Source organism: Somniosus microcephalus, chromosome 13, assembly GCF_052327205.1.
Source record: "Somniosus microcephalus isolate GS21.2 chromosome 13, FLI_Smic_1.0, whole genome shotgun sequence".
Classification (NCBI taxonomy): Eukaryota; Metazoa; Chordata; class Chondrichthyes; order Squaliformes; family Somniosidae; genus Somniosus; species Somniosus microcephalus.
In genome coordinates this window covers 141,855,075-141,878,479 of record NC_140999.1, presented here as the reverse complement: position 1 = coordinate 141,878,479, position 23,405 = coordinate 141,855,075, and the positions used below count along the sequence as shown (strand labels likewise).

General features: G+C 47.9%; 1 protein-coding gene across 1 annotated transcript in view; it reads right to left on the bottom strand.

Moving 5' to 3' along the window:
* Nucleotides 1-23,405, bottom strand: part of dpm1 (dolichyl-phosphate mannosyltransferase subunit 1, catalytic) — an 84,135-nt gene that overhangs the window by 39,844 nt on the left and 20,886 nt on the right. Inside the window, exon 2 of the mRNA XM_086005312.1 lies at nucleotides 17,373-17,472. Within this exon, the coding sequence (XP_085861438.1) occupies nucleotides 17,373-17,472 (100 nt within the window). The remainder of the gene's footprint in view (nucleotides 1-17,372; nucleotides 17,473-23,405) is intronic.

The following is a 23,405-nucleotide window of genomic DNA, read 5'->3' as shown; positions in this document are numbered from 1 at the left end:
GGTGCTTCCCCTGTGGCTTCAGCAGATGTGGAGGTCCCTTGCTCACTCTCTTGCTGCTCCTGTCTCGACGCCTTTGGCGGGCGTCCTCTGGGGTGGTGAACCTGTGTGGGCTCGCCAACAGTCTGCTGCTCCTGCGGCTGTGCAGGGGCTGAGACGCCCATCTCAGTTGGGTGAGGACTCTGGTGGGGCTTTGCTGTGGCATGGTCGTGTGAGCGCTTGGAGAGGAGCCCCCACTTCCTTGTTGTCTTGTTGTGCTGCCACCAACATCCCACTCATGGGTCAGCCCCACTTCAGAGCTAGCAAGTGGCTTGACAGCACCTTGCTGCACTGCAGGGGGGCCGTGAGGACCCGTTTCTGCACTGGGAGTCCTACTCCAGAGGACTTGCATGACAGTCTGGTTTGTTTGCTCAATAGCTGATCATCACTCCTCAAGAGATGTCGTTCTATTCTGAACAATCACCATGTTTTCAATACCCTGGCGACTAAGCTCCTCCATGGACGTAGCCATCCTCTCCTCAACCGTAGCCATCCTCTCCTCTACGGTAGCCAGCCTTACCATGGGAGGTAGCCATCCTTCCCACGTAGGTTGCCATACTTTCCACGGTGACGCGTTCATGCCTCCACAAAGGCTCTGCTCATGTTCGCAATGGACTCCTCCATTCGCTCCATACTCACAGCGACCCTGGAGACAAAAGCTGCCAGAGACTCCTGCACCTGTTCCTGGAGTTCCAGCACCGCTCTCCTTCTGGATGGACCCGGAGGCACAGGGTCGACATGCAGCGGAGCCGAGCTGGCAGAGTCCTGCGCCCTCCGACGAGGACTCTCCACTGCTGTCCCTGTCACCACCATCTGCTGATGCTCACTTGTGAGCTGTGATACACCAGGTGCCAACACTACTCTATCTCGCGAAGGTCCCACCAAGGTGTGAATGTCTGCGTTGGTGCTGGGTGCGCTGAATTCTGCTGACACAGCGCCCTCAGAGGTTGCAGCTTCCTCTGAGGAGTCTGGAGGCTCAGGCTGTTCCTCCTGGATAGTGGGGACGGGGGCTTTCGATAGTCCTGTGGGGGAGTAAAGGAAAGAGTTAGAGATTTGAGGCCAAGGTTACATGCACATTGAATATTGCAGATGATCATAAGTCAATCTGTTAGAGCATCAGAATCATTATCAGTGACTCATGCTATGTCAATGAGAGAGATTCCAAACTATTCTGTCACCAGCTTGCTGTGATGCACCCATCTGTTCATCCCCCACTTGGGTATCCTCCTCGATCCCAGCAATTTCCAGCACCGCCTCCTCCCAGGGGGTGAGCTGGGCTACTGAGGGTGCCCCTCCTCCTGTCATGGCTCTTTCCCTCTTATTGTGGGCTCTCTTTTCCTGCAATGAGGGACACAAGTGGAGTTTGAGTGAGAATGAAGGAGTGTAGAGAATCCATAGCATAGATGCTTAAAAGGATACAAAGGACCCTCCCTGTGTTGAAAGTTGTTGTTGTCATGGCATCACAGTGATAGGGAGTGTGAGGGCTGCATGGTCGAATAGTTAAGTGAATGTGACCATAGAGAGAGAGGGAATGGGTAAGGGTGCAGGGATGTAAGTGTCAAGTGGGATGTGGAGGAAGAGGTTGGCAAAGCAGAGTGCTGGTGAGGAGAGGCGATGGGGATGAGATTGAGGGTGATGGGAAAGTCATACTCACTTTTCCGGTGCGGAGAAGGTCATGAAACCTCTTCCTGCATTGCAACCAGGTTCTGCGGCTCAGCGAAATGGAGTTGACCTCCTGGGCCACTTGTAGCCACACAGCTTTTGTCTGCTGGGATGGCTTTTTTCTCCCTGAGGAAGGGAACAGCACCTCCTTATTACAGCTGGCTCCGTGTACCAGAGCCTGGAGGGAGGGCTCATCAAATCGAGGAGCACACTTTTGCTTGATTGTTGACATTTTCCACAATTCAACTCCTTCATATAAATTGCAGCGCCTTTGCAGTCTCCAGAAGAATCAAGGCTGCTTGCAGGCCTTAAATCCAACAGCATTGATGACGTCATCAGAGGCGACTTTCTGTATGAAAAGACTCATTGGACCAGTGGTTCCCACACACAGGAAATCAATTGCCCAATTAGGGGAAAATCCCATTTTTTCAACACATCACTTAGGAGTTGGGCTCCTGACACGATTTCCACCTGACACGCCCCAGCCCGCCCACACTGACAAAATCCAGCCCTAACTGTCTAAATATGCCTTCTTCAAATAAAAGGATTGATTTCAGAAAGGCTGGTTTAATAAACATATGTTACAAGAGATTTATTTTAATGGTACGACTGTGGATATGGCTGAAAGGAAGTATACTGCAAAAGCACAGGCAACTACAGAAAATGGATTTCATGTGCCACTCTTATTTTATTTATGGTGTTGGGGTATAATAGGATGCCCTCATTTTTAAAGGGATAATTTATTTCATTTTTAAGGATTGCAGAAGTCAGTTTAACAATGGTTAGTGTACTTCCTTATTTTTTTGAATGCTGGGGGAACTCCATGATGCCATGTTCCCAGCAGGGAGCAACACTTGGAAGATGCATGGGTCAGAGATGGAGTTACAACACTGTAGCTCTAATTCTCCCATCTGTGCACCGAGTGTTTGGCTCCCTGCTGGCAGATAAGGATCTCTCATGATGTCTTCTTTTGAAATTACTGTGCTCCACCAACACTAGTTCTGTCAAGGTAAAAAAATAAAGTTGATTATGAAAGTCAAGATGCTGTGGCATTTTTTTGTGGGGAAAGGAAGGATAAACATGAATCCTGAAAGCTCCACTGATTTTATGTAAAACAGGAATGCTTTTTGGGGATTACGGTCCAGATTCCAACCTCGTGTATGTAGACCTATCAAGGTCAAAGGACAAAGCTGGGAAAAAGAACATTTTTTCCCTCTCTGAAATCAGTGTCAAGATTAAGTACTTCCATATCAGGCACTGCTTAAGCTAGATGTTACTCAGAGAACTTGGTACACTCCTCCAGCGGTGCACCTTAATCACAGACTCAAAAGTCAACCCGCTAATTAGGTGCATGTCGTAGGTTTTAGAATGCTCAGAAAGGATTAATGGAATGGCAAAGGATATCCTTATTGTTCTGGTCGGTTGAGTTGATAGTGTATGAAAGAGATAGCCTCTCCCTGGAAAGTAAACCAATCAGGCTCGGTGTAACTCAGGGCTAACAATGGTAGAAATAGTGTTACAGATACCATAAGATCAAGTGCATCACTCAGACGTGTAAGGATAAAAGGTGTGATTTTTACATTAGCTGCCAAAATTCACATAAAATGCATTGCTCTGCTCAAGTCACATCCTTGGTTTACAGATGTGACTAAAACACTGAATTTGAAGTTAATCATTCTACAACTGTGAGGCCAAAGTGAACAAGTTAGCATGGAACAACTTGGACAAGTAGAAGATGCTACTAACAGACAGAGGGCAGGGATCATGGGCAATTTCAATCATCCATAAAGTAGTTGGACTGGGGAGGAATTAAATTAATTCAGGCAGTTTAGGGCTGCTGTTGCATATACCATTGTGAATCACTGGACCAGGGCAGATGCATCAGATTTAATGGTGAACAGGGAATCTGGAGGCAGAAGGACATTTAGTCGTAAGCAATCATAATATTATTAGATTAGACATACTAATGATTAGTGGAAAATTTAATGTGGCAAGTGACATATCAGGAAAGATTGAGACTGCAAAGGAAAGGGCAATCACAAAGAAACAAATGGAATATTTTCAAAGGAAAGTTAGGTGATGATCAGCTAAGTGTATACTGCTGCAAAGCAAAAGGATAAGTACAATACCAGAGCTAAATTGAATAAGGATGCAATCCAAAGAATGGTCTATTTATATTCATGTTTTGTGGCTGTGTGCCTGTAATACAACAGTGAGTGTGTAAAGCTGCTGATTGGTCCACGCTGGCATTTTCTATGCTAACTATGTTATACCACAAATCAATCAGATTATAATTTCTGTTCCCCCATCCAGTAATCCTCCATCTCGGCATTTTGCCCATCTGCACAGCCTCTGCCCCACTTCCTCCCTGACTAATTCTAAGTGTTCCAGCTCTGCTTCCACTGCCATCCTCCGAGGAAGCCTGCCTGAAGGGCTGCAGCTCTGCCCTCTGCTCCTTCCCTCTCGGAATCTCCTGGCTGTTCCAGATTCCCCCCTTTTAACACCTAAGAGTGTTAAAAAAACAAGCCTGAAGGCTTTGTGTCTTAATGTGAGGAGCATTCGTAATAAGGTGGATGAATTAGCTGCGCAAATAGATGTAAACGGATATGATATGATTGGGATTACGAAAACATGGCTCCAGGGTGACCAAGGCTGGGAACTCAACATCCAGGGGTATTCAATATTCAGGAAAGACAGGCAAAAAGGAAAAGGAGGTGGGGTAGCATTGCTGGTTAAAGAGGAGATTAACACAATTGTAAGGAAGGATATTAGCTCTGATGATGTGGAATCTGTATGGGTACAGGGGAGAAATACCAAGGGGCAGAAAACGTTAGTGGGAGTTGTATACAGACCCCCAAACAATAATGCGGAGGTTGGGGGTGGCATTAAACGGGAAATTAGAGACATATGCAATAAGGGCTAACAAGGAAAATTAGGGATAGCATAAGGTCCAAGGAGAGGACATATAAATTGGCCAGAAAAAGCAGTAAACCTGAGGATTGGGAGCAGTTTCGGATTCAGCAAAGGAGGACAAAGGGATTAATTAAGAGGGGGGAAATAGAGTATGAGAGTAAGCTTGCAGGGAACATAAAAACTGACTGTAAAAGCTTCTATAGATATGTGAAGAGAAAAAGATTGGTGAAGTCAAGCGTAGATCCCTCGCAGTCAGAATCAGAGGAATTTATAATGGGGAACAAAGAAATGGCAGACCAATTAAATACATACTTTGGTTCTGTCTTCACAAAGGAGGACACAAATAACCTCCCAGAGATGTCGGGGAATATAGGGTCTAATGAGAGGGAGGAACTGAATGAAATCAGTATTTGTAGGGAAATGGTGTTTGGGAAATTGACGGGATTGAAGGCCGATAAATCTCCAGGGCCTGATAATCTACATCCTAGGGTACTTAAGGAAGTGGTCAGCATTGCTGGTCATCTTCCAAAATTCTACAGATTCTGGAACAGTTCCCATGGATTGGAGGGTAGCTAATGTTACCCCACTATTCAAAAAAGGTGGTAGAGAGAAAACAGGGAATCGGTAGTGGGGAAAATGCTAGAGTCCATTATAAAAGATGTAATAGCAGAGCACTTGGAAAACAGTGACAGGATCGGACAAAGTCAACATGGATTTACAAAAGGTAAATCGTGCTTGACTAATCTACTGGAATTTTTTGAGGATGTAACTGGTAGAATAGGTAAGGGAGAACCACTGGATGTGGTGTATTTGGACTTTCAGAAGGCTTTCGATAAGGTCCCGCATAAGAGATTAGCGTGTAAAGTTAAGGCGCGTGGGATTGGGGGCAAGGTACTGACTTGGATAAAGAACTGGTTGGCAGACAGGGAGCAAAGAGTTGGAATAAACGGGTCTTTTTCCGAGTGGCAGGCAGTGACTAGTGGGGTACCGCAGGGATCGGTCCTAGGACCCCAGCTATTCACAATACAGGTAGACGATCCTTTATCCGAACTTCCGAAAACTGAAAACCTCTAAAAGCCGAAAGTTTTTTCGTTCAGCGTAAGTCGTGCGCACGACATGACCAGAGTGGCACACGACTTACGCGGAGCAGGGCAGAGGGTCACAGAGTTCCCTCCTGGGTAGGAGATTGCAGGCCGAGCCGGGCAGTGTGAAGGAGGTACCGGGAGAGTGAACCCAACAATACAGCGGCCGGTCCGATAGCTGCAGCAGCCCGTCCGATATTCTTTTCTCCCCCCGACCCGACCCGCGGCCCGTCCGATATTCTTTTCTCCACCCCCCCCCGACCCGACCCACGACCCGTCCGATATTCTTTTCTCCCGACCCGACCCGAACCACGGCCCGTCCGATATTCTTTTCTCCCCCCTGACCCCCCCCCCGGACACCGACCCCCCACAACCCCAGACCCCCACCGACCCCAGACCCACCCCCCCGACCCCGACCTGAACCGCGGCCCATCCAATATTCTTTTCTCCCCCCCCACCCGACCTGATTTGCGGGCCAGCTTAGTAGGAGTCAGCCGATATCCGGCTTTCCAGAGAAGCAGGAAGGGGAATGAGACACGGAACAGTCGCAAGAGGTAGCCTGAACTTTTAAAATTTATATTAAATACAAATTTCCCAGTCTTATAATAATACCTTCTGAAATCCGAAAAATTCCGAAAACCGAAACTCAGCTGGTCCCAAGGCTTTCGGATAAGGGATAGTGTACCTGTATATATTAAAATGATCTAGACGAGGGAACTAGATGTAATATCTCCAAGTTTGCAGATGACACAAAGCTGGGTGGGCGTGTGTGCTATGAGGAGGATGCCGAGAAACTCCAGTATGATTTGGACAGGTGGGGCGATTGGGTAGATGCATGGCAGATGCAGTATAATGTGGATAAATGCAAGGTTATCCACTTTGGTGTCAAAAACAAGAAGGCAGATTATTATCTGAATGGCAATAGATTGGGAGAAGGGGAAGTGCAACGAGACCTGGGTGTCCTTGTGCACCAGTCACTGAAGGTAAGCATGCAGGTGCAGCAGGCGGTTAAGAAGGCAAATGGTATGTTGGCCTTCGTAGCGAGAGAGTTTGAGTACAGGAACAAGGATGTCTTGCTGCAGTTGTACAGGGCCTTGGTGAGACCACACCTTGAGTATTGTGTGCAGTTTTGGTCGCCTTATCTGAGGAAGGATGTTCTTGCCATGGAGGGAGTGCAGCGAAGATTCACCAGACTGATACCTGGGATGGCAGGAATGATGTATGAGGAGAGATTGGGTCGATTGGGCTTATACTCGCTGGAGTTTAGAAGAATGAGAGGGGATCTCATTGAAACTTATAAAATTCTAACAGGACTAGACAGACTAGATGCAGGAAGGATGCTTCCGATGGCAGGGGAGTCCAGAACCAGGGGTCACAGTCTAAGGATAAGTGGTAAGCCATTTAGGACAGAGATGAGGAGGAATTTCTTCACCCAGAGAGTGGTGAACCTGTGGAATTCTCTACCACAGAAGGCAGTTGAGGCCAATTCATTAAATATATTTAAGAAGGAGTTAGATATATTTCTTAAGGCTAAAGGGATCAAGGGATATGGGGAGAAGGCAGGGACAGGGTACTGAGTTTGGATGATCAGCCATGATCTCATTGAATGGCAGAGCAGGCTCGAGGGGCCGGATGGCCTACTCCTGCTCCTATCTTCTGTGTCTATGTTTTCTATGTTCCTTGTAGTAGTTTTCAGATTTGCTCTGTTCCCCACCGTCTTCCCCAGCTCCACATCCCCAAACCCCCCTCCCCTGCTCTTTCAGCTTTAAGCCTCACTCCTTATATCAGAGAGAGGGCGAGCACAGCACAATTCTGCTGCAGACAGGCAGCACAACCTTTAACCAGATCTACTTCAGGCCCAGCAGATCTGATGATCCGACTAGTATTGCTCCTGCTAATTTTAGAAGTTAAAGTGGAGCAGCAGAGGGATCAGCCCATGTAAAAATCAGCCAATCTGCTGGTCCCAATGCTGATGTAGTTAGTATGCCTTCTGAAAACTTCCGCTGCTGGTCTGCAGCAGTATTTATTGTACCGTCAATACAGCAACGCTTCCCAGTCTCAAAGAAAGAGACCAGCATTACAACATCTTCCCACCTTCCTTATACTTTTGGCCGTCGGGCCCTGGTGCACCGTCCCCCACCCAGCTTCAGTCAAAACTGCACTCTCTCCCTCTTCTAGCTTTGGGTCTCGGGCTTCAGCTGCAGGATTCCCCCACTCCCCACTTTCGCAAATCCAAGCTCTGCTTTCTCCCTGCTGTAGCCTCAGATCTCACAACCCAAGTGCTTCAGACCCCAGCCCCCTCTTTCACCTACATGGGTTGCAAGCAATGTACCTGGCCTCACCGGTCACCGATACCATTAAATGTCATGGTTCCAGATCCACCAGGACTAGGCCACATCTCCAGATGCACCATTCCCTTGCAGACCAGACCTCCGGTGCCTGCCTCTCTCTTCCAAGTTAGACAATAGCGTACCATGCTCCCTCTCAGCCCCGGCTCTAGTCTCCTGCTGCCCCCACCCCTCAGTTTCTGTTGCGCCTCTGCATGTTGTATTACCTCCCATCACCCCTCCCTAAGACAAGTGCATTTTGGCTGTCATCTTGCTGCATTTCCAAGTCTTTAAAAAGGGTGAAAGATACAGATTTAGTAACTCAGAAACATACAGAAGACAGAGAAGATTGAGGGACGGACAGATTTACAAGAAGAGTGAAAAAAAGTCAGAAGACAGATACAAAATGACAATGAGTGGCATCCGAGAACCATGGAGGAAGGGGGAGTGAGAAAGAAAGACATAGATAGTGACGCAGTTAGAAAATGGGAGAGAAAGGGAGGCAGTTATAAGAAAGGCCTTTTCTAAGTTTTTGTCCTTGAGCAATGCCATAGCAGAAGTGCAGTGATCAAAATGCAAGAAATGAGGAAAGATAGAAGTGAAACTTCAAAAGGCAAATGAAGAATTACGAAAATAAATATTACAGCAAACAAGAAAAATACACTATATTCCAAAGTGATTTAACCCACATTGGCTGGGTGAGGTTGCATCTACCTGTTGTCACTTCAATGGGAATCACTCCCAGGGTGCAATGACGAGGAAGCCCCAGAAGTCTACTTGTGGTTGGGTCCAGGGGGAAATCACTAAAGAAAGCCACCCGTGCCTGGAAACCCCCTGAAGTGACAGCAGTAACTAACCTGCTGATGTTAGTGTGTGGTCAGGTGGCTCAAGATCAACTCCTGGACTGGTTTGAAGTGCTAATCCCATCGAAATGATGGGCAGCTGTGAGACACAGACAACCATCCATATCAGAAACATTACTGGAGTATTTTAATAACATAACACAAGAGTGTACATATAATTGTTTTCAGATCTAGCTAAGTTAGTACTTTAAGCATCCCCAGACTTTCCTACCCCATTAATATCTCCCTTTAAGTGAAACTTAGGCTGGAATATTTACCTTCGAGATGGATTGCATGGGTGCGGGCCATGTAGCGGGTCGGGAGCTCAAAAATTTGAACAGCGCGTTCTCCACTGTGACTTTTAGTTAATGGCCCCTATTAAACGTGCGTTTGCCAGTCCTATTAAATAGTGCAGGTCCTATTAAATGGTGCAGGCCCTATTAAGTGGTGTGGGTCTGATGATGTCATCGATGACTCATTTCCAGCGGGGATATTTAAATCAGCCATGGCCACATCGCATTTGATGGTTAATGTAGGTGTGTGGAGGGAGTATTGTAGAGGATTGGGTTATTGCTGCAAGTTATAAAAAATGAGTTCCCAAAGACAGAGGGCTGCACCCCGCTTTTTGCTACATTATCTGGTGGATGGAGTCAGAGCACGCAGGGAGGTCCTCTTCCCTGCTGATGGACGGAAGAGGCCTCCTAAGAGAATGGGCATGGCTCGAAATTGCTGAGGAGGTCAGCAGCAGGGATGTCATCAGGAGTACAGTACAGGAAGAGATTCAATGAGCTGATGAGATCAGGAAAGGCGAGAGCAAAGTCACACTCACCTTCATCCTGCTGTGCCTGTCACCACATCCCCATCACTCTGCCTTCCCAAACCTACTCCTGCACATCATTACTCACACCAACATACCTTGCACCTCCACCCATCCCTCTCTCTCTACGTACATACTCACATCCCCATCTGACTAACCACCCCTCACACTCACCCTCATCCTAATGCAATCATAGCAAGTAACACCACAGAAGGAGGCCATTTGGCAGTGGCACCCCACTCCCTCATAGTCACCCTCTACAGATGTAACCCACACAATCCTTACACTCATTCCATCGCTCTCACTCAAACTTCTCTTCTTTCCCTCCTTGCAGAAGAGAGCCCACAACAAGAGAGAGATAGAGAAACAGAGGTAGCCTTCCCGTCTGCAGCAGAGGAGGTGGCCCTGGAGGTGTCGAGAGTTGCAGAGCTGCTGGCGGTTAGAGACGGAGAGCTGGGGATCTCTCCGCAACCTGGTGACAGAATTACATCTCATACAATCACATGGCATACAGCAGTCACTCATATGGTGACTGATGTCAGCAGCCAGTGAATGTTCATCATGTGCATAATTGTATCATTACCCATTCTTAACATAACATTTCTAATTCATCTCTTTACTCTCCCACAGGTCCATCAAGAGGCCCCCCACCCCCACTGTCCAGCCGGAGGAGAAAGTTGACTCCTCAGAGGAGCCTCCAGCTTCTGAGGGTGCAGCGTCAGCAGACCCAAGCGCACCCAGCACCATCGCAGATACACACACCTCAGTGGGTCCTATGCGAGATAGAGTAGTGTTGTCACCTGGTGTCTTACATTTCACAAGTGAGTAAGAGCAGATGGTGTTGACAGGGACAGTAGCGGAGACTCCTCGCCGGAGGGAGCAGGACGCTCCAAGCTCAGCATCAGCTGTATGCAGATGCTGAGCCTCGGGGGCCATCAGGAAAGAGGGCGAGCCTGGAGGGGCAGCAAGAAATGCAGGAGGCTCTGGCAGGTTTTGCAATTTCGATGTCTGCAAATGTGCAGAGAATGGAGGAGTCCATCTCCGACATGAACACCACTATTTTGCAGGTGATGGCAACGATGTGCTGTTCCATGGTAAGGATGTCCACCTGCATAATGCGCCACTCACATGAGCACACGCTAGCTATGGAGAACAGATGGCAGAGGCTAATCGATCTCCTCTCTAGGAGGGATCTAAACTTAGACTTGGGCCTTCATGGCTCCACTGCTGTGCAGCAACATGCTCTCCAGCTCCTTGCTAGCAGGGAACTGCGGGTGGCCCATGAGAGGGATGATGGCGAGAGGGGACATGGAAGTGGGGGTTGGTCTCAAAGTGCTCCCACTTCTCCTCCTTTGCCTCCCCCTCAGTCAGAGCACCAGATGCTTCCTCCATTCGCTATGGCCGAGTCTGCCCCTGCTGTCACAGGAGGAGTCATCTTTGGCCGGGCCCTCACAGGCTCCAAAATCCAGAGGATGTCCGCCAAAAGTGTCTACGCAGTCGCAGCAGGGAAGTGAGCAGCCTGCCTCTACCTCTGCTGAGGCCACAGGGGTTGCACCTCGTAGAAGCACGCATAAAAGAAAAAAGCCACAATCTTAAGTGCACAAGGGTATGCACATGGGTGTATAAAGAAGTGTTATTGTCAAGGTTCCGTTACTGTTATGACACATACAAATGTATTTATTTTCACCACTTTCCAGTCATGCCCATTTTTGTCTGCTACCTTGGAAGTGGCTTTGTGAGTTGGAGTGAATGGTGTGACATTACGTAAGCTCCAGCAGTGGGGGTTTCAGTGAAAGGAATGGCTTGGTCATTGTCGGGATGCTTAATGGTGTTATTGGTGGTGGTGGGCAGAACTTGGCACAGCATGTGGCAGCCATATGGGTGCATTGCAGGAAGTTAAGTAAATCTGGCTGTGATGAGGTCATCCCTGGCCTCCCGGGCAACAATGTGCTTCGCTGCTGGTGCCAACTGGACCTCAGGTTTCTTGTGCTCCTCCTCCTACTCCTCCTCTGAAGAGGCTCTGGGATGTGCGCCTTGCTCCTCATGGCGCTCTAATCCTCGCTGCTGCGCTATGTTGTGCAGCGAGCAGCATACGACGACAATTCTGGAGACCCTGGCTGGTGCGTACTGAAGGGCTCCTCCAGATCGGTCAAGGCATCTGAAGCACAGCTTGAGCATGCCTATTGTTTGCTCTATAACACATCTGGTGGACGTGTGGCTTTCATTATAACGCTCCCTGGCCTCATTGCTTGGCCTCCTCAAGGGTGTCATGAGCCACGTCTTCAGTGGATAGCCCTGGTCTCCAAGCAGCCAGCCGGTAAGTATGTTTGGTGGTGCAAAGAGCTGAGGGAGGGTGGACTGGCGCAGCAGGAAAGAGTCATGACAGCTGCCAGGGAATTTGCTGCACACATGCATGATGATCTTCCTATGGATGCAGACCAGCTGCACATTGAGGGAGTGGAAGCCCTTGAGGTTCACTAACACTCCTGGGTGATGTGGGGGTGCCCTGATGGCCACATGTGTGCAGTCGATTATACCCTGCACCCGTGGGAAGCCAGCAAGAGCGGTAAAGTCAAGCGCCTGCTCAGTAACACTGGCTTCATCAGTGGCAATGTTCACATAATCGGCTGATTTGTCAAAGAGGGCATCGGTGACCTGTGTGACGCATCTGTGGGCGGCCAGCTGAGAGATCCCCGGAAGGAGCCGGAGGCAAAGAAGTTGAGGGCGGTGGTGACTTTGACAGCCACTGGTAAGACGTGTCCAGCAGATCCTCTGGGTTGCAGGTGTTGCTCCAGTAAGCTGCAAATGTCTGCAATGACCTGGCGTGATAGCCTGAGCCTTCTTTGGTACTGCTGTTCAGCCATGTCCAGGAAGCTCATCCTCTGCCTGTATACCCTGTGTTGGGGGTATCGCCTCCAGCACGGTGCAGCCCTACACTGATGCCCACTTTCCTGTGGAGCATCAGGTCATTGAGAAGAAGGTTGGTGGTGTTGTTACTGCTGCTGCTGGTGGTGGGGCCCATCTTGGTCTGATTCCGAGGACCAAGGTGAGACTGTATAAGCGGCACCCATGCTGATATAATAGACGGCAGATCAAGTAGCGATCAGAGGACCAATCTGTCAATGTTGTGATAGTGACTAGCAATGTGGTGAGAGTGGCTTCTGAGGTTGCAGAAAGGACCTGCAAACTCTAGACACCTAAATCTGTGCACAAAATGGAGTCAGCAAGAGCCTTTCCCTTAGGCAAGTAATGAGGTGCAATGTGGGAGCATTTATGTGAATTTCCATGCTCTCCATTAAATGACCTCGTTCAATGGCCACTGAGCTTCCGCCTCACGTTGACAGACGAGGTTCCTGAGCTGCATGATTCCTGTGGTCATCCAGTGAAATTCAAAAACTCTGGTTAAAAACCCTGTTACGGGTCTCACAACAAGCACTAATGACTTCTATTAGATCTCCCGCCTCTGCCGTTTGGCTAGGAAACGTGCATGAGTTAAATACGCAAGGCGGTGGGATGACGGTGGATTCCCGATGCGCTCACAATTTCTACTGCTGACCCGCCCCCCAAATCCACACGCCCGGCAGCGGGAAAATACCGGCCTTAGAATTTAATGCCAATTTGTTCCAAATTACAGATCATTATGAATTTTCACCCAACAGTAAGTGATTTGTCAGAACCCTTACAGCTGGCAGAGGGGAGAGATTTTCAGCCTCTCTAAGTGGGTTGAACTTAAAACCAAGTCCCAGAGATAAGAAGACAACATTCTAATCTACTGCAGCGTCTGTCCCCTTTGAATCTCTCCTGGTCACAATCTAAGGAACTTACTTAGATGTTGAGACTAAAAGCAATGTTTCTAAGTTTCTTGTGGCACAAAAATGTGGACAGCAAAATGCTGATATTATTCAAAACACTCAGGAGAATTCCAACACCAGAGATTTAGGGGGAAAAATTGAGTCGCGGCCCCTTTGGGGCGCTAACTTTGCCGGGGCGCTACTTTTAGTGCCCCGAAAAAATTAGCAGCCCCCGTGACCGAAATTCATCGGTAGTGCCCAAGAGGGAAGCGGGGCGCTACTTTAAGTGCCCCGCCTCCCTCTTGGGGTGCTGCGAAGGAATATCGCAGTGCTACATGCTGCAATACTGCAGGTCTTCCTCCCCTTCTTAAAGGGGAGGGGCCTTGCGCAGCGCGACCCAGGGCCCAGCTGGGCCACCAGGGATCGGAGTACCGGCAAAAGAGCCCAGCACTCAAGAGAAATGCCAGGCTCACGGAGCGCAGCCGGCACTCCGCGGGGAGGCTGAAGAGGAGGCCAGGGACGGCAACGGGGGCAGGTGCTGGCAGGCAGCCAGCAACAAAAATGGCTGCCTGGCACCTCGCCTATAATTAGCGCTGCCTCGGTCGCAGGTAGGCCCCCCTGACCCCGTCGGACATAGCGTCAAGCAGTAAGTCAGGGGGCGCTACCAATGATCGTGGCCAGGGTGTGAGCGGGGCGTTGCGCACGGCGCTGACATCATCGCTGGCAGCGCAGCGCCGCGAGGCGCTAACGGTTACCGCTGCCGTTAACCTCCCGCTGAATTTCACGGGAGGCGTTGGCGGTGCCACGCCCGGACGCTAGTTGCTTTGCGCCCCATTAGCGCCCTCTTAGGGCACTAACGGGAGGCGCAAAGCAACCGAATATTTCCCCCTTAATCTGGGAAAGATAGTGTGGATATCATTAATTTTGACTACATGCATGAAGAATTGATGAAGTCCTGCAAGAAATACAGGGTAACTTTTAAACATGTTTCTGCAGTAGATGATTATACGGCAAAACGCAGGCACAGTCAGAAGCATTAACGTTATACTAAACTTTAGTTTACTTAAAATATTGAATTTAATTTTGGTCCTCATACTTTGAATCAGACATCTATGTACAGGAAACTTTGTGATATCCGGCACCGACGGGACCGGCGTGTTGCCGATCTATCAAAACTGCCGGACATACAAAGTTAATGTTGAAGCATACGGAGGTTTTCATCTCCGTATCTGACAACACTGTTGCTTAGCAACAGCTTCTAAAGAGTCGTCTGCAGCTGCAAGCGTCTCTAGCTGAAGCTGTTGCTATAGCTACAGACCTTGCAGTGGCTGACTGGGGAAAAAAAAAGAACGAGATCTAAAAAAGCTTACAGAAAACGGCTCCTGATTTTTGCCGTTAGATCGAGTATTCCGGACATACAACCTCCGGATAAACCAAAGTTTCCTGTACTAGGAAGGATATAATATCCTGACTTGGAACACTATTACGAGGCTAAGTTTAGGGAATTAGTCTCAGGATAAGGGGTCAACCATTTAGGACTGAGATGAGGAGAAATTTCTTCCTTCAAAGGATTGCACATCTTTGGAATTCCCTACCTCAGAGGACTGTGGATACTCAGTCGTTGAGTATATTAAAGGTTGAGATCGCTAGGTTTTTGGACTCTAAGGGAAACAAGGGATATGGGATCAGCAGGAAAGTGGAGTGGAGGTCGAAGATCAGCCATGATCTTATTGAATGGCGGAGCAGGCTCTAGGAGCCGTATGGCCTACTCCTGCTCCTATTTCTTATGTTCTTATGAATTAAGATGATTCTTTATAGAATACAAACAATGAACCAAGACAAGATTCAAGATTTGAACTAATGAAGGAAGTATATAGTCTATTCCCTGATAACTCAAGTCATTTTTTGTTCTAAAAAAATTAATTACAGGAAACTCTCTTTTAACCGGCACCTAAATATCTGGAAATCTCTCTTAACCGGCAAAATTCAGGAGTAGGTTCAGGTAAGTTTTACTATATATTAGTGGCCGTATAACCGGGGTTCCTGGATCTGTGGCCGTGTAACCGGGGTTCCTGCACCTGTGGCCGTGCAACAGGGACTCCTGCACCTGTGGCCGTGTACGGGGCTCTTGTACCTTGGTAAGTATACCTCTCTGTAATCCGGACTTTTTGATCAACCGGTACCACGCCGGTCCCGTCGGTGCCGGATAAAAAAGAGTTTCCTGTATCTGGTCATTTGAATTAAGCAACATAAATAACATAGAAAAGTAGGAATGTAGGCCGCGATTTTGCCGGCGCTCAGAGTGTGGGTTTGGAGGCGGGTCAAAGGGTAAAATCGTTTTAATTGACAGCGGGTTGCGATCCCGCCTCCAAACAATTTTCCCAAGTGTCAGGTCCCCGATTTGCGCATGGACCCGACACCTAGCGGCGGGGAGAGGATTAAAGGCAATTATCTGCTTATTAACAGATAGTTGCTAGTAGTTGACAGGCTATTTTGGAATTTTACCACTTCTGCCTCGGGTTTCCCGATGTCCGGACACCATGCCAGGTAAGTGTGGCGTGTTGTGAGTCTGCTGTAATGATTCTGAATTGATGACAGCTGCAGAAGTGATGTGAAGGATCCAATGTTGCACTGGTGAGTCTCAGAGGTAAGAAAATGTTGGGAAATGCATTTTTAATACATTTACACATTTCTTTAGGTTACAAGTTTTGAAATCCATGTCCAGTGCCACCTCATTGGGAGAACCTCTCTCACCAGTGACGTATCGCTTCTGTCACCTCACCTGCAGCTGCCATCTATTCCAGCCTATGGAGGGAGTCATTGGAGAGCCTGGGTGCAAGAGGTCACCTTTGTGCAGTGATTGTCAGTGTTTGCAGCACCTCAATGCTGTCAAACACTGAGAAATCAACTGTTAAAAAAATTTGTGCATGGTCCCTTTAAGGAAACTGGCAGGTGACGCATCATCAAATGACGTCATCTGACCGGCTTCCTCTTAATTGGCCGGCAAGCCCACAGGGCGGGCTTAACAAGGTCATTCAACGTAAAATCACGTCTGTGGGCCGGATGCAGTTGGGGGCGGGACGGGAAGCCGGAAACCACCTGACCCGCGCCCAACCCGCCTCCACTGATAAAATCACGGCCGTAGTGTTTAAAAATGAATGGTCAGATAATTCAAATTAAGTAACTTTGAATTAATAGACTGTAATAGCAAAAAGTAGCCAATTCTTTCCAGTAATTCAGGTTTGTGTAAGAGGGTAAGCCTTCGAAAAATCAGTTCAGAATTTACCAGTTAAATGAAAGTTCAGAAGGAACTGCTTATATTGAATTAACGTGTGGAAAAAGCTGTAATTTTGTCCAGTAAATGATGAAGCAGTAGATTCTTTCAAAAGAGAACTAGACAGATTTTAGTTATGAAAGCACAGATTAAATCTAGGAGAGAATGGAGATAGAGCTGTGGTTTAGGGTTGAGGGATTCAGAGGGAATTGCAGATGGAGACTAACTACAGCACCACAAAAACACCAGATGGAACTACAGTAGCTTGATGGCCTTGAATGGCCGAGTGGCCTTGTTTCATTCCTTAGATTCTTATGTTCTTACTGCTACAGGATAACATTTATATTTCCCATAAGAGCCAACCTTATGGCATGTCTCAGTGAAACTGCTAGTCACTGCCAAATTATGGGGCGGTCTGTTCTAGCGACTTTGGTCACAAACTCCGTTCCCTTAGAACCTTTAGCAGCTGTCAGAGAGAGGTGATTTTTATCCCATCAGTTTAAGTTTGCACTAATTTCAGAAAAGTCCCAGAGGTGAAAGGATTGTACCACCCAACAGATCACCCAATTCCCCGTAGAAAAAGACTCAGCATATATGGCTACTTTACAGATACTGCCCAAATACTTACAATTTTATCAGATCCATAAATATGTTCCAATTGTTTGGCAACCTCAAGTGTCCCATCAGGACTTCCGTCATCAATCACTATAATTTCATAGTCTAAACCACTGCAAGCAAGAACAAAACACACATCACTATTATTGTAGTACATAGTATTGCACGGTAAAAAAATCACTTTTATTGATCAGCCATACAAAACGAGACCTTTTCAATTGTAAAAAGCTGGCGGCGTCACTCTTTACATATGCATGTCTGGTCTTGATGACATAATTGGGACCCAACTGCAATTTTAACTTAAGGCCGAGCAGGGAAGCTACTGTGGCTTTCCCGCCAGGTTAAACGGAGCAGATCAGCTGCAGACGAGTCAAAAAAAAGGTACTTTTTCACCTTTATTTTGTGGGGCCAGATGAAGCAGGGATGTTCCTCTGTGACCCACAAAAATAGCTTAGGCCACCCCTGCCCCGGACTCCCCCTTCCCAAAAACGAGAACCAACCCCCTATCCCCGTTAAAAAAATTAAAATAGTCCTTGCCTCATTTTATTGAGCAGCGGGTGAGTTTCCAACTCACCTCGCCACCCACAAACCTGCCTCAAGTTATCACTGGGGCCTATGTATTGTTTCAAATGGTCATGAAATTAAAACTTAGGTTTCATTAAAATCAAAATAAACTATTTTTAAAAAGTGGAATTGCAATAATTATAGTTATATGTATTTTTCAGATTAAAGCATTATATACACTCAACATTTATACAATAAAAAAAAGACTACCTGGCCCATCAAGCTCACTCCAACCAGACAAGGTGCCGTCACTTCATTTATCCACCCCCCTCGTCATGCAATCTCCTGGGAGAGGCAATAAACCTGAGGCCAATTTAGGAAAACCTCTCGAAAATTCCTCTCCAACTCCCTAAGACAATCAAGCAAAGCTCCAGGAAATTGAGATAATTCAGAAATCCTACTATTCCCAACCAACCTGCAACTTATTTTCTTTATTTGAAAATGTCCTCCTCTTTCAGGAACATGTCTGGCTCCTTTTTGAAGGACTGTGGAGAATCATACTCACCATATGCTCTGGTAATCTATTCCAGCGGGCACTAACTCTGGAAAAGAAATACTTCCTAATGTCTAACCTAACTCATTGTCTACGTGTTTAATACATATGTCCCTATTTCACCCGTCATCTCAAAAGAATGCATCTAATCCCTTTCTAGTTATTAAAACCTCAATCATATCTTCTCCATAACTATGTTCCTCTATGAAAATAGCCCTAGCTCTTTGAACCTATCCTGATAAGCAAGCCTCAAAACGGGATCATTTTGGTTGCTCTCTTCGATACTTTCTCCACAGCCTCAATATTGCCCACCATGTGTGGGGACCAAAACAGGACACAATACTCCAATGGTTGCTGTAGCAAGGCCTTGTACAGGCTAATTTTATATTGTATTGTCCTAGCAATACAACCCAAAATCTCATTTTCTTTCCCAATGGCCTCGTCACACTGTTTATGGACCTTCAATGGTGTATGAACTATGACCTCCATATGCCTCTCCCGTTTTGTAGTTTTTAGCGAGTACCCCTGCATTGTGTGCACATGCCTGGAGTATCCCAGACCCAGGTGCATAACATTGTACTTAGCCACACTGAAGAACATCTGTCACACATTGGCCTATTCCCTTACCTTAACTAAATTGGCCTTTTTATTTGGTCTAATATCCCAACTCCTGTGCCTATTATTTGTGGATGATTCCATTAATTTGCTTATCCAAATCATTAATAAAAGTTTATAAACAACAATGGCCCCCCAACGAAAACCCTTATGGAACTCTGTTCTTGACCTGGTTCATGCAGTTCTACTCCCATTGATAATGACTTTCTGCTTACAAGTTTGCAACCATTTTCCTATCTCACATAATGGCCCCGATTTTCAGCTTGTGTAGTAAATGGTCAGGTTTCCCCGAATGTGGGGTTTCTGACACACAAAAAAATGTCAGCCAGCTCCACGCAATTTTCCCTCAAGTGGCCAATTAATTCCCAGCATGTGGGCAGCCTTGCTAATTGTCCAATTCATGTCAGAAAGCCCCACAGTATGATGTCATCATTCGTGGTGCTTTCAAGGTTCATGCATCCAAGTGCTTGCATCCTCTGAAGGCTTCCAAACGAACCATACAGGATGGCAGAGGAGCCTGCAGCAGCTGTGGCCAGTGCCAGACCCCGAGCTGCCTCCAAATTCGACGAAGCTTCACTGCAGGCATTATTGGATTGGGTTAGGGCCCACAGGGAGGTCCTCTTCCCTAGGTCAGGCAGGAAGAGGCCTCCTACTGAGACCAAGGCTGCATGGATGCAGGTGTCAGCAGATGTCAACTCGAATGTGCATGTAACCTTGGCATCACATCTCTAGCTCCTTCCTCTACTCCCCCACAGGACCATCCAGAGCCCCCATCCCCACTGTGGAGCAGGAAGAGGCTGTGCAGCCAGACTCCTCAGAGGAAGCTCCAACCTCTGAGGGCGCAGCGTCAGCAGAAGTAAGCGCACCCAGCACCAGCGCAGACACTCAAACCTCGGGGGGACCTTCGGGACATAGAGTAGTGTTGTCACCTGGTGCTTCACAGCTCACAAGTGAGCCTCAGCAGATTCTGGAGACAGGGACAGCAGTGGAGAGTCCTCGTCGTAGGGCGCAGGACTCTGCCAGCTCAGCTCAGCTGCGCTGCATGTCGACCCTCTGCCTCTGGGTCCATCCGCAAGAGAAGAGGTGATGGATCTCCATGCACAGATGCAGGAGTCTCTGGCAGGTTTTGTCTCCAGGGTCGCTGCAAGTGTGGAGCGAATGGAGGAGTCCATAGCGACCATGAGCAGAGCCTTTGTAGAGTCATTGGCGCATGAACGCATCACCATGGAAAGGTTGGCAACCTCCATGGAGGAGATAACTCACCAGGGTACGGAAAACATGGCGAGTGCTCATAAGAGAATGACATCTCTTGAGGAGCGTTGGCCATCTATTGAACAGAGAAACCAGACCTTCATGGAAGTCCTTCTGAGTAGGACTGCCAGTGCAGAAACGGGTCCCCATGGCCCCCTAAAGTGCAGCAAGGTGCTCTCAAGCCACTTCCAAGCGCTGGCCCCTTCTGGCCTGTGCAGCTTCAGGTGAGTGAGCAGCAGCCTGGTGCTCATCCTGCTGTTCCTGGTTCTGCTGCTGCCGCCTCTGCTGCTGGAGATCCTCTAATGGCAAGAAGGGAAGGAAAAAAAGGCGTCCCATGCTTCTCGTAGATGCCTCCGCTGAGGAAGCGCTGAGTGAGGGTGGCGAGAGGGGCTTCCCAGGAGATCGCATTGGAGAAGTGTGTGAGGCTCCAACCTTCCACAGCTGTGCCCAAGCCTTGAAGAAGTAGCCCCAAACCTGCAACAAGGTCCTTCAACATACAAATGCTGTCCCTTTAAATCGCAGCTTTCCCTGACCTGCAGCTGACAGCTAGCAAGCCAGCAAGCTTCACGCCAGGTTTCATCAGCGGGGTTCCCCGCAGGCGTGTTTAGCGTGGGGAACCCCTGAAAGTCGCAAGGGCACCCTAAAATCGGCTTAAACAAGGTGATAATTGATCATTACTGTTCCGACGGCCAGTCCCGCCAGCAGCGGGTGGGACTGAAGCGGGTCGGAGAGAAACGGCGGTCCGAAAGTCGGACGGGGAGGGGAATCAGGCGGGGGGGGGGGGGGGTCACGACCCGCTTTTTCAGCAATTTTCGGCCCCCCGCCGCATGAAAAGCTGCCCGACGGCTGCCAGAAAATCGAGGCCAATATCTGACCACCAATCCAAATCAAGTCAGGAGTGTGATTGCCTGGATGGGTGCAGCCACAACAGCACTCAAGAAATCAACACCATCCAGAACAGAGCAGATCATTTGATCAGCATCCCTGCCACTAATACTGACCCTCTCCATCGCCAGGGAACTAAAGCTGCAGTAAGTACTATTTACAGGAAGCACTGCAGCAACTCACTACCGTTACTTTGACAGCTCCTCTTTTACTCACAGCCGCTATCAAGAACAGCTATATCGTGGGAACACCATCTCCTCCAAGTCATGCACCATCCTGACATGAACATATAATGCCATTCCTTCATCATTACTGGTCAATATCCTGGAATTCCCTACCTAACACCATCACAGGAGCACGGTTACCCCAAGGACTGCCGTGGTTCAAGGAGAAAGCCCACCACCATCTTCTCAGTGCAACTAGGGGTGGACAATAAATGCTGCTTTGGCCACATTGCCCATATCTCCACAATAAGTAAAACGTTCTAGAAATCAAGGTATACCTCATCGACTGGACTGGCATCAACCATTAATTTGATCACTTCCTCAAAAAATTCAATCGGGTTGGTGAGGCAGGATCTCCAGTTTTGAAAACCATGCTGAGGTTCCTTAGTAACTACCAAACTTTCCTAGTGATCATAAGTAACAACCCTTAAAATGCCTTCCAGCATCTACCCTACAATCAGCATTAATGACGAGCTAACAGGTCTATAATTCCCGGATTCTTTGGAACTAGCCTAGACCACAAGGAGCTATATATATGAACCATTGGCTCACATGATATCTCTCCCTTTCCTTCAGCACCCTGGGCTAAATGGCATCATGTCCATCAACCCAATTAGCCTTGAATGTCTTAACTGTAGCTAAGGCCATTTCTAAGAGGTCAAAAATAGAGAGATCAAAAATGGAGATCCTGCCTCACTAACCAGATAGAGTGGATAGGAAGCATCTATTTCCCTTAGCAGAGAGGTCAATAACCAGGGGGCATAGATTTAAAGTAATTGGTAGAAGGAGTTGAGAATTCTTTTCACCCAGAGGGCAGTGGGGGTCTGGAACACACTGCCTGAAAGGGTGGTAGAGACAGAAACCCTCATCACATTTAAAAAGTACTTGGATATGCACCTGAAGTGCCATAACCTGCAAGGCTACGGACCAAGAGCTGGAAAGTGGGATTAGGCTGGATAGATCTTTTTCAACCGGCGCAGACACGATGGGCCGAATGGCCCCCTTCTGTGCCGTAAATTTCTATGATTCTATGATACACCTATCTCTATGGAGTCACTTATGGCATCACTCCTCTCCAACACCACTCACACCTTTAATAGTGAAAACAGATGCAAAGTAACAGTCATCATTTCAACCATATCCTGCCCTGCTAAAATTCTCAAAAGGACCCAAGTGGCCCTTAATCATTTTCTGCTGCTGACAGAACTGAAAAAAGCTTTACCATTGCTACTACATCTACTACAGATGCCAAGGATCAACTTTGGACCAGCTGCACCAGAACCTATTGACGAATATCCTCCCTCTCTATTTCAACTATATGGGGGGAAAAATTCAGTATCGCTCCGTTTGGGGCGCCATTATCGGCCGTGCGCAAAGTTTAGCGCCTGGCGCTAATTATCGCCTCCGACAGCAAACTTGTCTTTTATCGCTCCTGGAGGTGACTGGAGTGCTAAATCAGGCGCTTCACATCTGTCTTAAGGCGCAAAGGCCAAGGAGCGAGGCGCTAACTCACAGCGCTGGCGAAGCTCATGTGATGTCAGTCAGCAATGGAACACAGACACACTGGCGCCGGCCAATTCTTAAAGGGGAGTTCTGATAGAATGGTCATCGACCTGAAACGTTAACTCTGTTTCTCTCTTCACAGATGCTGCTTGACCTGCTGAGTTTCTCCAGCATTTTCTGTTTTTATCTTAAAGGGGAGGGTTGATCTTGGTCTCCATCCACATCCTGTTCATTGCAGCCTTGAATCTTGGCCTGGAGAGACCTGTACATCAAATCTGCTGGAAAGAACAATGGAGAGACCCAGGGAAAGAGCTCAGAGTGCAGCCCCCACAGTCTCTTCTAAATAGATACAAGGGCAAATCAAAATGAACCTGCAAAGTGCTGCTCAGTATGCAAAACTCCTTCACACAGTGTAGAATCTCTCCAGAAGTCTCTCTCTCTCTCAGAATGCGTGGTGCAAAAACGTCACCAACAAAAAAAGGCAGGAAGCGGTCACCTTTAAATAGCGCTC